Consider the following 14,560-nt stretch of genomic DNA (forward strand, 5'->3'; position numbering starts at 1 on the left):
AGTGGATAATTAAAAAAATATTAATATAAACACGAATAATTTCCAAAGAAGTGGAGAACTTTTTTCATATTTGGTGTATACTAAAAAAAATCAATTACAAATTTTAGCATGTAACGTGCAAAATAAGAAAAAAATGTTTTATATAGCTTGAACCAAAAAAATATATTTAATTATAAATAAATCCACGACATAACCTGAATGAAATTTAGCCTAATTATTATTTATATTATAATTAATATTGCAAGTTAAACATTTAAAACAATAAAAAAAAAAAAAAAGGAGTGAGAAGTAGTATATAATGAAAGAAGAAGGGACTAAATTTTTTTACAATACAAAAGTGATAAACAATAAATTCAAAATAACTTAAACACAAAAAATAATGTCAACACGCCACATATAAAGGGAAAACACTCTCCCTTCTCAAAACCTTCTTATGTTTTCCTTTATTGGAAAATACTTTCCAAGAAATCACCAAAACGGGGAAGTGTTTTCAGTAATTTGGCTGCAGTCTCTACGACAATATACTAGCTAGTAATTACTTACTGTTTTTATATTTTCCTTTTCTTTTTCTTTATCAAACAATATGAGCTTTAATTTCAAGATTAATGATTTGATTTGACTGACATTACTTCTAATAGCACCTTTGCCTTTTCCTCTTAATTTGAACTTTGATCGGACCATCTTCAGACCGGTGCATTAAGATCGGAATCTTGAAAATCAACCTGGGAAGCAAATCCACTTCCACATGAGCCAAGGCTCCAAAGCTAAATGGCACCTTTAGTAAAGATTTCTCCAGGTTAAAATTCTGGAAAACAGTTCGAATTCATGGTATGAAAACAAACAAAAACGCCATTGATAGTGGTTAGTGTAATGTTGCAAAGCAAGAAATATAAGTGAATTTGCAACCATAATGGATTGCTGGAGAAATTTTATCTTATTTTCAATTGTAACTTACAAGCACTGCAGCATTTGACTGCTCAACGTTGACTAGCATCCGTTAAATTGGAATTAGATACTTATCCAATGTTGATGTTCAAGTATCATATCCATATATAGCATCTGTAAAAGCTGCCTCTGTATTAGCAGCTATGTTCTATTATGAGGATCAACCCTCCAATGGTGGCACTGTCACATCTTCGAGAGCTACTAGCGTTGCTCGACCACCAAGCTCTTCTGGCAAGACTTTTTCACCAATCTCCTTTACAAAACATTTTCTTTCTTCGTCGTTGTTTACTATCACAATCTGCATTCATTACCACAAAGCAAAACACCCAGCTAATTTAATATGGAACACAAGTAATGTGTCATCCTGATCTAGCTTGGAAAATAATTATTAATTTATTTGCGTTCTTTCTGGTGCTCAAAGTGAATACAAGCTATAAATGCACCAAGAGGTACCGATCATTCACAGGAAAAAGAGAAAAACCAGCTTCAAAAATATAATCTTGATTCTGAAAAAAAAATCCATTTGGACCAACTTTGATTAAAAACACTAAAAAGATTTGCATGAGTTTGGCCAAAACATCCCTATTTTCCTCTCCCATTGATAATAGATCAGAAACTACTGCAGCACTTATATATACAGTATTTGCAAAAACAATGTGGACAACGCAGGTGAAAAAAATGGGAGAAAATATGTACAGTGGCAAGCATGAAAGATGACATTTCCAATGTGCTGAAAAAAATTTAAATTCGTTATGACATACAAGTTATAACCAAGAAAACGGCACAAGCATTCAGGTTTATACAGATCCACTGCCAAGTTGCTTTTACAAATGCATGTCCACTCATAATTATATGGATCAATGAGTTCTACAGACTTAACTAATGTAGATTTCTGAGATATATAATACCTTTTCCAACGTGCCCTTCTCGAGGAAGCGAGAAATCATCCTCCAACAACTAACATAGAACCATGGCATGCTTAAAATGAAGCACTTCGCCAAACGCTCTGGATAGTAAGACTACATGAAAAAAAAATCTAGAAATATTAGATACTCATATAATGTAATGAATTTGTCCCGATCAGTGAATAACCATATATACTCCACCAGATTGTGCCTGACGGAATAGAAGTTTTTGAAGCAGTCTGTATTCTGATATGACCTAAAATGTTTTCAACATGGAGTCAAATGCATTTTCTAACATACTCAGTTTATGCCTTTTCTTTTATATGGATAGTTATAGACAGAAGATCTCCCTACCAGGAAAGAAGAAATAAAACGTGATGCAGAGAGAGAGTGTTTTATTTTTATGAAATAGATTTATTTACTATTGCCAGAGAGTCATGTCAATGAATGTAGGAAGAATTTCAGGTTTATTTATCCAGGCTATTCCTGTAATTACATACAGAATATCATCTTGGGATCATCTCTCTGAGCATATACTTTGACTGTTTCTTTTTTGTTTCCTTCCAACCCTCTTCACAAGTCATGGCAAGCCTTTCTTTGAAGTATAAGTTGCACCACCGAGTATAAGCTGAAGTAGATGTTGCCCTTCATGGAATGGAGGTCTTTTGAGCATGCTTTTTTCAAGTTGGACTTATTTTGTTTGTATTAGCACCAAGGTCACTCTAATATATTTGGTTTAAGCCTAGTTTTTTGAAGAATCTCCCTGATAGGGAAAAAGGGAGACAGCATGGGGAAACTCTTTAATTTTTCCATAAGAGAATATTATTATTTACTTGCAGATGAAGTTGCAAAATTCATCTCTAGGTTCACTCAATTTGGAAGATAACAAAATATATTCAGCAAAACGACCATGAGAACCAAATGTATACAACAAAACAAGCAAGTACATCAGGCTAAGCAGACTGAACAGAGTTTTCAACTAAGGAAATATGGAAGATTTAGATTTTAGTAAAATGTGCTCTCTAAAAAATGGCTCCATTCTCTCATCTCCTCATTTAGATTTTATTAAATCGGGCTTTTTTTATTACAGAAATGTGAAAAGTTTCCATGAAATTGGTTCTAAAAATCAGGCTTAATTGCAGCTGTCTTATCCAGGCAATACACCTTTTTCTTTTCTTTCAGTATCTGGTGAAAAAGAGGTGAACACTTTCTTCTGTCTCTTTGTTATCAATGTTTATAAGTGTATTTTGGTATCAATTCACACTTAATTGATACCCATCAACACATCTCCATGAGGGACTTGAAAATAGACTCATTAAAGATACAATGGGAAGCTCTCAACTATTATCCAAAATTTTCATTTCCCTCCATTTCCTTTATAATATTAAAAATGTTTAGCTATGTCTTTTCATTATGCAAACTCTGGCTCTTAGGCTCTTTTCAATTGCCATTTCCAGATGGAATATTTTCTAGCGGTCAAAATTACATACAAAATAATTACCTGCAAAAGTTGAAATGCAGTGATCATTCCACGAGCATCAATGTTCTTATATGACATATGCTGCAGATCAAGGATGGCAATCAACTTCTCATTTCCTATTTCTCTTCCTTTGAATGAGCTGAAACAAGATCAGAAAATGCATTATGGAAATGATTTCTTGACTCTTTATGCATTAATATATCACCATAGACAGAGTAAATAAACTTTGGGAAGCATACTACATGAAAATATGACATGCATGACAATTTTGGAAAAGAGAAAGTTATATAGCATAATAGCATAGGTAAATACATTAAATAGACTTGATATGTGGAATTATGTTTCACAGGTACCCAGATCAGAGTTGCAATCATTGTCAGTAGGAATGAGATTCAAGAAATAGATCAGCGTGCAAAACACTTAACAACTAATTTCAATCTACCTCTTTGGTTTCCTAGAACAACATGCAAATGCTGGATTCTAAGTTTTCTCAGTCTATGCTATATATTTGAAATTCTATTAGGATATTGAACTCTTCATCTAGAAATATCATCACCTTCATCTGAATTGACATGTTCCTGACACATGGACTAGGCACTCCTTCAGCAAGCCCTTGCCCCAACTGCCTTTACATGTATATGCCAATTAGATGGCAAAAGTCTACTGCCAGTGGTTTTAAGAACATTAATCACAAGCAATGATGATTTTATTATCAATGTTTCCAGTACCATTTTCATTCAATCAGAATAAAACGAAATGAGCAAATAGCATAAAATCATGGCTGTAAGCAATCATAATCGTTTTCGAAATATATAAATCATCAAGTACCAAACCATGATACAAATTGGCACTTAGTTTAAGAATGTGCTTCTTTTGTAGATTTGTGGACACGTGTAATATGAGAAAAGGAGGAACTTGCAATCCTTTTGTCTATAAATTTCTTACCACGTTCATTATTTAAAGTAAATGGTACCTTGCAATAGTCTTGTCTAGCAGATGAACGACGAACTCTGCACCAAGAGCAAACAAAAATGAGTTGAAGGTTCCCTTGCCAGTTTATCAAGATAATGAAAGAAAGAAGTTGAACTTATTCCAATTATTGTTTCCTTTAAATGTAAGCCTTGGCTCAGAATGAAAATAATTAAGGATGCATTTCAGTTCACCTATCCTGTTGTTGTTAATATAGTTTATTATACATCGTTGCTCTGAGCACAAAGCACCTCTGACCGACCCATTTGTACATGCTGTGTGTGTTCACCGAGAGAAAAAGTAAAAGCACAGATGGCTTCCTGACACACATATATAGGGTAATGAGGTGGGGAGTTTGTTAATACATTCATCTGTTTATTGGGATGGAACGGAAGCCATTCCTGTACAAACGTTCTAGGAAGCAGCTTCAGAGTAGCCTCGAATAAAAAAACAGCAGTCCACAGTTTGCTTTGGCTAAGAAAAATAGCAGTGGACACAGAATAGATTGTTCTGATAATAGAATAAACATTATCAGGTCAAACTGCCAGTTCATCAAAATATGAGAATGAAGGTTCCATACTGAAGGAAATTTTCAGATCAGAAAAAATCTCCTGAAGAACAACAGGTGACTGATGGAAGGCCTGTGGAGACAAAGAAACTTAAAAGAGATATCTTTGAGAAAAAGGGCTTCTCACCAATGAAACCACGTCATGAAACTACCTGCTCCCACTACTATAAAAACAAAATCCCAACAAGTCAACTGATTCATAGAGCTTGACTTCCATAATTCTATCATTTAAAAAATAAACAAGTTGGTTGTTGAAAATAAATATTGCCTTTCGGGGCAACTAGAATACTATTAGGTCCACCATGCCCTTAAAATAATTTCACCACACTTTATTTATTTCCTCCATGGTGTTTTCTATTTATCAGATTGGAGCTTTTTTAGTTAATCGCCCGAGCTCCTTATTTTTATAATGAAGGGTCCCATTTTCTAGAGCATTTCAAATAATTACAACTAAAATAAGAACATTATATTTTAGAAAAGGCACTCTTTAACTATCCCAATTGCTGTCATATAGCACAAGTATAGCTTCTTTTTGGCAGTATACCTCCAACATATAGCAAGTAAACTACCAGATGGAATCATCCAATATTGAGAAAAAACACACACCAAGAAGACCAGCTATTTTAAAGCCCCATGATTCTCGGACAGCAAACAAGTGATACAGTCAAAAAGTCCTACTCATCCACCCAACTTTAAGTCACAACTTTCTCTCAGGGAACTGTTCTCGATATGTTCCATAAAAGCGACAATCTAGATTGGAAAGTATCGTGGCACCAATCAAACCAGAATTTTAATCACCGAGACTAAACCTTAATAACATGCATTTGAATACTATTACAAGGTAATCATTAATCAACTGTGATTAAAACAGTACAATTATAGGAATCGGGGTAATTACTCTTAAATTGGAGCCGATCCTTGGAGGGAAAATGCTTGTTTGCTTTGACGAGTAATACTGGATATCCATCCTTTGACAAACCATGCAAAAAGACCTTTCTTGGTCCCAGTTCATCTTCAACTTCGGAATCTGGGATAGACCCGTTTGGCACAAATGAAGCTCTCCATTTCTGCCACTCTACAAGCAACTTTGCTGCCTTTGCTGGGTCCATTGATCTTGAAATCAAGAACCTCATCAGTGTTGGGTCCCCATACTTCTGCAAATGCAAACCCGAAAAATCAAGAACTGTAAAGAATTGAACTTCAACTAGAACAAAATAAATTATCTAGCAACACCCACGCAATGACATTCCACGACTATATACGTGTATTAGACTTGGTGCATTATGTGAAAGGTATGTACATCAGTGGAAGAACCAAGCTTTTGAACTGATTTCCTCAGCTGGGTCAGTGCAACTTCTTGTTGGGTTTTGTCCATTAGGGACAACCTGTCTGCTGCGGCTTCAAATTGAGACCAGGAGAGAACGTGTTCAAACTTCAAAGCTTTAGTATAATAGTATTTGCCACATAGAGAGAAGAGAGCAAAGAGCATGTGAAAGAGAGTTCCCGTTGACAAAAAGCAACATAAGCCGCTAAATGACAAGAGAGTTGGCACTGGACGTGTTGCATATTTACTATGCTGCCAATTTGTGAAAGGTTTAACGACCTTGGAATTTCGGTAGTCTCTGAATTTTTGAGTTTTTTTCCTGAAGTAATTACTAATAAATAATATTTCTTAATCCTTATTATACCTTAATTTTTTACATTTATCCGTTGGCTTTAGATAGGGGGTGAATATTTTTCATATCACTTGTTATAACAAAATTTCATGTCTTCCTTACAAAAATAGAAGAAAAAAAAATAAAAAAAGGAGTTTCATTATTTATTTGTTTCAATTAAAAAACAAAAAACATTATCTTGACATGTCATTTTAAATTTAAGTTAGTTTAAATTATATGAAGAAAATAAAAACTATCAAAATACAAATATGATATGTTTGGATCTCTTATGCATGGTAAATATAGTTGCACATTAAATTACGAATACGATAATAAATTATTTAATATTGCTTTTAAAGTTTGACTCTTATCACAATTTAGCCGTTTACCGGTCATTTTTTAATTTTCAACCCACTAGCTTATTTCTGCGTTTACATGTTTTTTTTTTAAAGAAAAAAACAATAAAAAAAAATAAAGAGAGAGTGGAGGGGACAGGCATTTAACAGCAGAAAGAAAAAGGAAGAAAAGAACAAATTGGCAGTTAAGGGTGCGACCAAGAAACAACTCAGGGGAGGAAAAATAAATGAGAGAACCAAAAAAATAATTGAATGAGCGGACCCAGTCCAGAAGAAAAACAAGTGAGTCGGTGGAAGTTATAAAGAGACGAAAGACTTTTGAACGGAAATAATTGAGAGACAGGAAAACTAAATGGGAGGGTCCCTGGTTGAAAAAATAAAAGAAAAGGGGTCTGCGTATTTAATGATGACAGAAAAGCAAGAGAGGGGGGGCTCGGATATTTTGCAGGAATTGTTTTTGCTTTTTTTTTAATTTTAAATTAATATTTGTATGTTTTCATAGCATTTTAAAATATGTTAATTTTTTTATATAAAAAAAAAAAAAACATTATTTGAGCTGAAGACCGCCCCTCTCTCGTCTCTTTTTGTTTTTTCAGCACTTCAGCAGCCAAGACAGCACCATCCGTGACAGCCTCCACAACCAACATCAGCTTCATCTTCCATTTTTCACTCCACCAGCAGCTCCATCTTCTACCTGTGTCATCCATCACAAGACAGCCCTCAACAACCCGCTTCAGCCTTGCACAGCCTAAAAAAAAAGAAAAAGAAAAAACCGCTTGCTGTGCTGTGATTTTTTTTCCCTCTTTTGCTGGTAACGTTGAGGCTCACCGTCGGCAGAGGAATAACGAGGGAGGAAAGGCGCTTCAGATCCACTAGGCGTGAGCCCAAGCGCCGCCGGAGGGGTGGGTGGTGCCCACGCCCCGTCACTGTTCCTGAAGATCCGGTGAAGCCCAGCAGCTCCTCTGGCTATTCAAACCTTGTCCAGAAGGTGTTTTGCAAATTTGGAATGATTTTTTGTTTATTATTGTGTTTATTATGTAAAAATGTGTAATTGTTGGGTGTGTGTAAATCAGTAAAACTTTAATTTTGAGATTTTTAATTTCCTCAAATTTCTAAGTGGTCTTTTCAAATCCACAATAATCCAATCCCGGACTTGTTGGGACGAGGTGTGACAACAAATATATATTAGAATTCCAGGTGATCATGAGAAACAACAAAAAGAGGACAAGATCACAATAAAGCTGGCGTAGGAAACGTGACGTAGTCAGACTTGGAAGCGAGACCACTTGTAATCAAATTAGTTAAAGATTAATCTCTCTGAAACTTCTCAGCAGGTGGTGGAAGGTTATAACTTACCACTGTACATCGAAGAAAAAAGGAATGCACGAATACTGGATCAGTGGCATGATTAAAAAAAATGATCATATTTTATATTTATCAACATGAAACTACATAACTACATAATTACGATGGCAAGACGATGGGCAACATTTCAAGCTGTTGGGTGTCTGGTACAATCTTATTTTCCCTACAGACTAATTAAAAGACAATGCTGTCACTTCGTGCATCTACAGCTTCACCCCCAGCAAGCCAATGGAATTTCACAAAATGAGAAATTTGCCATGCCATAAAGTGTGACTTCAGCTTGAAGCGGGTGATAAGAAATAAATCTGCACTAACCATGGAAATTAAGATTTGAATCCCTTTCTGAACATTTGATGATGTGAAACAAATCCATCCTGCCAGTGGGAACATCAAATACAAACCTGCAATGAGTTGGGATTAGACAAGATGGCCAAACCTATAAGAGATCATTCATGCAGTTCTCTGAAAATCCCAATCATGTCATTCTCTTAGGAAACAGTAAAAGCAAAATAGAGACCCAGTAACAGAAAAGGCAAAAAAACAAAATAAAATTCTGCTAGAAATGTGTCTGCACGCAGATAAAGTGGCTCTCATGGAAATAAAATTAACTAGCACTGTCGCATCAAGTTTGTTGCTGCATGAGATATACTAGCCTAACCAAGAATGAAATATAAGAAGTAGAAGGTGCATGGTCCTAAAATAAAAGGAATTTGAGTGACCAGATCATAGAGGTAATAATCCAAAACACGAGTGTTCCCAGCTTGTGTTTCTATCTCGAATAATTTAGTGAGGCCTGTTAAATGGTGGAAAGAGAAAAGACTAACATCAAAAAATGTCTGCGAAACAAATTAAAATTTAGTTCTGCAGGCAAAACAGTTGGTCAAATGAGATAGCTAGCTCAGCAGAAGAGACCGCATCATGGTCCTAAACACATGCAGGAGCTATAACACTAGCATAAGTGTACATTTAGATTAGGCTATATCAACTAAGTCAAATCCCCAGTCCAAGTAAGACTGTTATCAGCGACACCAAGTAGCCAAGTTACCTATTCTGTGAAAACACTCATACGATCGCTTGGTGCTGGGGTCAATTGTTGTAATATTGGGATGCCCACTCTGGCATTATCCATAAATTCAACGTTTGGTTCCTGCTTCACTTTATTACCACTGATCTCCATATAGGATTTTTCATGGTCTAAGCTGCTCATCGTTGATTCAAATTCATCCACAGCCAACCGGCTTGGGATGCTAGTACATTTAGCAACAAATCCAAGATTCCTAAGAGGTCTTTGATCAAGCACTTCACTTGACTTTGCACTATAAGAACCCTGGAAGTTGGAGATATTAGGACCAAGTCCTGGTAATTGTCTTACAGCTCGAATTGCCATGGTTGAGCTTCGACCTTGCTGAGATGTATTGTCAGGATCTACAGAGCATGGTGATAAGGGAGATATGGAAACTGAGCCTGAATAACCACTCACACCTGTGGTTTTGAGATCCCCATTCAATATTTGTCCAATATTCAATGAGGAATTATTTGATTGAGCTGACAGAAGATTGTAATCAATCATGGCGCTCCTGTTATAGCTGCAATTCTGATCGACTGAAGCAGGACTATTTCCTGCTTGAAAAGTGGCTGGTGACTGGGAAGGGACCACAAGGCAAGATGGCTGCACATTAATTGAACGGCTGGGCTCTGATAATGATGACTGCTGCGGTGGTTGCTGCTGCAGTATGTCCATCAACATGTTGCTATTTTGATTATTCATCCCTCCGAGATTGCTACTGGATCCTACTGTACCAACACTATTAGAGGACCAGGCTCCAAATCCTGAAGCAACATCCTCAACAGAGATCACATTTCGCGAAAAATGCTTGGAAATGTTGGATTGACACTTTACTAATGGTTGACCAAATGCCACAGCATGTTCAACAGGAATACATTTCGGACCCTGCATGGATGCTTGCAAAAGAGCTGGTTGGTCCACAGTTGTAACCAGGCTGCCTGTAGGACGACCAAAAAGTTCAGCATGCAGTGCTGCTAATGTTTGTGGAGGAATCTGGCTAGAGGCAGCCAAAGCTTGGATGTCAAATCTTCCAAGTGGATTAACTTTTACATTTGAGTCCAACGGTGCACAGAATGTATTAGAAATCCCACCTTGTTGAGCAACACCACTTAATCTCTTCAAATAGAGTCTAAACTTCTGAAAATTGATGTCACAAGTCAAACTAAAGAGTATTAACACAATGAAGGACTACAATACATCGGAGTTATTGAAATATAACTCCATACTGTTCTATAAGAAGACATGGTCTCTGATTTAACATTTAAAAATTAATAGTTTCAATTGTTATTAGAGTATCCTAGTGCAAAATGCAGGCAGGGGGTTGAGAATCAAACCATAACGCAGAAAATCTCAAAAATAAATTCAAATACATAGGAAGAGAAATAACCAAAACCATATTGGGAATTATGAACTTCACTAACAATTGAGGGCAATTACTAACATATTTGGTGACTCAAACCATGATCCATCCTCCCTAAAAATATAGTATGACATGAAAAAATGAAGCAAACAGTAAAAAATAATGCTCTGAGTTCTATTACTTTTCTCGGGTATGATCGACTATACTTTCACATCTCAAGTCAGGTTCAAGTCCCTATTACCGCGTATTATATTTTCTCAAAAAAAAAAAAAAAAAACCTGCATTTATAGTGCTTTCTTAACATCTCAAGTCAGGTTCTAGTCTCCATTACCGCGTATTATATTTTCCCAAAAAAAAAAAATACCTACATTTATAGTGCTTTCTTAACATGGAAAAATATAAACAAAAGGACTATAAGAAGAGGACATGCCATTTTATCCCCTTATTGCTCATGGCATGATAGATCTAAGTGAATCATTTAGGCTGCACTATTCCTCCCAGAGCAAATGAAACCCATGGTATCAAATACCCCTTCGGTAGTCCTGTCATATGATGAGTATAATAACATAGAATGTAGTAGCAACGGAAGAAGACAAATACAACTAGACATCCTTTAGAGTTTAGAGCACCAAGGATGCAAGTTTAATAACAGCAAATGCTTGCATGAGAACCCAGAGGGGGAAGCCTTGACACGAAAATTAAAAAAGAAAATGCACAGGGAATGATGGAAGTTTGAGATGTAGGAAAAAACCAAACCTGCAAATGACTTGCAACATTTTCTCTAGTTAAACCAGGCACGTTCATCAACTCGAGAATTCTCTTAGGCACAGCCTCTGAAATGATAGCCAAAAAGTTGCATTGAGCAAAAGATACAGTGACCACTCAAACCTAGCTTCTGAAATGACATTAAAACATTTACAAGCATCATCCCAAAGCATAACATACATCTAATGGCCATTGCGGATAATTCAAGAAATTTGTGGCCTTCTAGCTCAAGATTGTGTTGCTAGAGTCCATTGTGTGTATCTTGAGGCCAATTTTATTGCTGATTGGTTAGTGAATTATGCTTTTTTGTTACCATTGGGTCTTTCAATTGTCAATTCCCCTCTGAGTAGGTGACTTAGCTTGTTATTAGGGGATTTAAGTGAGGCTGTCTTCCCTTGTTTGTGTCCTAGTTAGTCTTGCTACTGTATCTTTCTTTTACCAGTACACACACACACACACATATATACATATATAATTATACCATCTATTTTTTTTCCTTAAATAGAAAAACACAAACAATTAAAAAGTGAGGATCATTAAAGATCGTACTATCAATTCCAAGCTGGTTTACAGCACTGACAAATTGCTGATGGAGCTCCACTGACCACACAACACGCGGTTTCTTTGATGCAGAGGGATCATCAATTTCCAGTTCATTATCGTCTTCTTCTTTAGCAATGTTCCTCTTTTTTTGGCCTTTCAAAACCCCTTCTGCTCCTTCATTAACAGAAGATGCATTTTCAGTATCATCGCTCCCTCGTTTATACAAGTCATTATCCTCAAAGCTTCCAGAATGTTCTTGTTCTTTGTTTTCATTCCACTTTTTCCTAATAACATGTTGCCATATATTCTTGAGCTCTTCTTCACGGATAGGTTTAATCAGATAATCACATGCTCCATGTCTGATTCCTCTCATTACAGCACTTGTTCTCCCATCAGCAGACATCACTGCAGCAAAGATTATTATGTCAACAGTTAGATACACAACTTAGAAATCCTTACTGCCAGGAAAAAAAAAAACACTCACTAATAACTGGAAGGTCCATTTCCAACCCAACAAGTTCAAGAAGTTTAAATCCATCCATGTCAGGCATGTGAACATCACTTAGTACCACATCAAAACAGCCTTTCCTTTCTCTCAGAAGTTTCAAAGCAGCTGTGGCCTGGGAGCAAGTGGTAACTGCAACCAAATGAACAAAAATAAAATATTTTAGATAGGTACAGCAGGATACTTTTTTCTAAATCATCTAGGAGATTGAAGCAAACTTGTATCTTTTACATGAACAGGAATTCTAGTTGCAGTCATTTAAACAGCCTAGTAATACTCACTCTCCATAATAGCACACATAGCAAGTAACCAGGAAATAGAACAACGGAAACTGCCTTTTCTGTTAATTACTTCATATCCTGAGAAAAAAAGACTGATCTCTCACCCCCCCCCCTTACCTCCCTCTCTGTAAGAACCCTTTCTCCCTATTGGTTGTACAAGTCACATCTGAAAAACAGAATCTAGTTGTCAGATTTGCATTTCATTTATAAATCTTAATTCTTAATTCTACAAGTGCTTCTAAAAAACCTTTTAAATTGAAGTGTTTTCCAGCTCTTATTCTTGTGTTTACTTGAAAATCCATATGGAGGTGGTTGTTAAACATGATACTAAGAGCTAACTTTTGTGCCATAATGCATCACTACTCGTAGAGCAACAGTTAGATCTCATGCTCTTCTGCTATCACAGGTTGACTTTTGGTGCCGTGTTACTTGGATAAACAAGTTTCTCTGAGGAGCGTTCATTGAGATTTATTAATAACTTCAAGAGAGTTATGGCATTGAGTAATGGGGATTGTAAAAAAAGGTAGCACCAGAATACAATCTCATGGGCCCAAGTTTGCATTTATGCAAAGAAGAAGATGGATAGGATGGTTTGTGTGGAGGTCAAAGTCCATGATTATGGTTCAAATATGCCTCCAACAACTCAATCGGTAATCTTTATTTCCTGGATTCGTTGGCTAAGATCCAGCAATTGCTGATGAGTTCTAATCTTCCTTTTCTGTTTCTTCTGACTGGGGATGCAACGTTACTGCTGGGTCTTGTTTCAAGCGTGTGTGAGGAGGTTTATGTGATATGAGTTCAATAACATGCCCAAATCAGTTTGGGATTGCAGAGACTGTGCAGCGGGATCAGACTTGGGTTTTGAGCGTTTATACCAGTGTTTTTCAAATTTTAAAGAACTGGGCTTAAATTGGAAAAGAAAAACTACAACTGCATTTTGAGCAGACATCAGAAAAAAAATCTCATTGCGATTGACGGATCAATAAACAACATGGATTGATATGGGTGTCATTTTTTACTGGTTTTATGAAGGTGATTTTGAGTTACCTCTGTTTTCAATTTATTTTTTTATTTCCAAGTACGACTAAATCATTTGACCAGTAGATGCCCTGCCATTTTATCTCTATCAGTAACTAACCAGCTTCCATCCAGATTTAACTCATACTGTCACCATACATGAACATGCATAAAAAGTAGCCCCAGAGAACCCCTTCTACGCCCATCTCTGCTCAAATTGAGCAATCAAAAAAGAGAGCAGGGTTAAACTAACCATTATAGAGGCAGCGGCAAAGCATTTTCTCTAGCAATCTCAAGCAAGTGATGTCATCATCCACTACCAGAACCCGTAAACCAGCCGGGAACTGATCAGAAAACATTAAATCTGCACCTGCACCTTTGCATGATCCGTAACTGCTCGCGCTCGCGCTCAAGCTCGATGCCACTCGCTGCAAAGCAGCCATTACAATGCCAAACGGAAACTGAGCTACTCACTAACACACAACTAGTCACGCTCTCTACTTCTAAATTCTAAAGCTAGGAAGCTTAAATTAAGCATGTCCAGTGGCGAGGTCGTAAGATTGAAGTGGATTTTGAGGAAGCTAGATCTGTTAACGGAAACCCTAGAATTTTGAAGGAAAAAGAGAAATTATGGGAAGTCGGAGAGTGTTTAGGGTTCAGATCGGGAAATAGGGAGAGGATTTTGGATAAATTTGAGGGATATTTGGTTTATTCAATTCAAAAAGACGTTGAATTCACTCACGTTGAATTCGAGTGGCTGGATGAGGCGTGAGAGCAATA

The 14,560-nt window shown here is 36.4% G+C and overlaps 2 protein-coding genes across 9 annotated transcripts; both read right to left on the reverse strand.

The window, feature by feature from the left end:
* Positions 1-357: 357 nt before the first annotated feature.
* On the reverse strand, positions 358-12,044 carry LOC118046448 (CRAL-TRIO domain-containing protein YKL091C). Of its 7 annotated transcripts, XM_073411788.1 has the most exons (8): positions 11,984-12,044; positions 11,426-11,502; positions 8,559-8,644; positions 5,766-6,021; positions 4,304-4,340; positions 3,352-3,469; positions 1,854-1,964; positions 891-1,243 (listed from the first exon to the last, which is right to left on the reverse strand). In XM_073411788.1, exons 3-8 carry the CDS (start codon positions 8,631-8,633, stop codon positions 1,106-1,108), a joined length of 735 nt encoding a protein of 244 aa, XP_073267889.1. In that variant the 5' UTR covers positions 8,634-8,644; positions 11,426-11,502; positions 11,984-12,044; the 3' UTR covers positions 891-1,105. The 7 variants fall into 7 exon arrangements, 6 of the variants coding, with proteins under 6 accessions (XP_073267889.1, XP_073267888.1, XP_034911246.1 ...); XR_004687173.2 differs by lacking the exons at positions 8,559-8,644; positions 11,426-11,502; positions 11,984-12,044 and adding exons at positions 358-805; positions 6,168-6,412 and having other exon boundaries at positions 956-1,243; XM_073411787.1 differs by lacking the exons at positions 11,426-11,502; positions 11,984-12,044 and adding an exon at positions 9,289-9,337.
* Positions 8,284-14,560, reverse strand: LOC118046447 (two-component response regulator ORR21). 2 transcript variants are annotated; one of them, XM_073411786.1, is made up of 7 exons: positions 14,034-14,174; positions 12,764-12,929; positions 12,462-12,614; positions 11,984-12,382; positions 11,426-11,502; positions 9,289-10,446; positions 8,284-8,644 (listed from the first exon to the last, which is right to left on the reverse strand). In XM_073411786.1, the coding sequence occupies exons 2-6, from the start codon at positions 12,780-12,782 to the stop codon at positions 9,289-9,291; spliced, it is 1,806 nt and encodes a 601-aa protein (XP_073267887.1). In that variant the 5' UTR covers positions 12,783-12,929; positions 14,034-14,174; the 3' UTR covers positions 8,284-8,644. The 2 variants fall into 2 exon arrangements, with proteins under 2 accessions (XP_073267887.1, XP_034911242.1); XM_035055351.2 differs by lacking the exon at positions 12,764-12,929 and having other exon boundaries at positions 14,034-14,560.

This window comes from Populus alba, chromosome 10 (assembly GCF_005239225.2).
Source record: "Populus alba chromosome 10, ASM523922v2, whole genome shotgun sequence".
Lineage (NCBI taxonomy): Eukaryota > Viridiplantae > Streptophyta > Magnoliopsida > Malpighiales > Salicaceae > Populus > Populus alba.

Bases quoted from the DNA above. Each gene is read 5' to 3' on its own strand.
- LOC118046448 (XM_035055353.2), bottom strand. From the start codon at position 6,356: ATGCTCTTTGCTCTCTTCTCTCTATGTGGCAAATACTATTATACTAAA. The intron at 4,341-5,765 runs GTAATTACCCCG...CTCTTGGTGCAG, and splicing joins GGATCGGCTCCAATTTAAGA to AGTTCGTCGTTCATCTGCTA. The intron at 3,470-4,303 runs GTACCATTTACT...ATCTTGTTTCAG, and splicing joins CTAGACAAGACTATTGCAAG to CTCATTCAAAGGAAGAGAAA.
- LOC118046447 (XM_035055351.2), bottom strand. From the start codon at position 14,223: ATGGCTGCTTTGCAGCGAGTGGCATCGAGCTTGAGCGCGAGCGCGAGC. The intron at 12,383-12,461 runs GTGAGTGTTTTT...TCTTTGCTGCAG, and splicing joins AATGGACCTTCCAGTTATTA to TGATGTCTGCTGATGGGAGA. The intron at 10,447-11,425 runs GTTTGGTTTTTT...ATCAATTTTCAG, and splicing joins ATGTTGCAAGTCATTTGCAG to AAGTTTAGACTCTATTTGAA.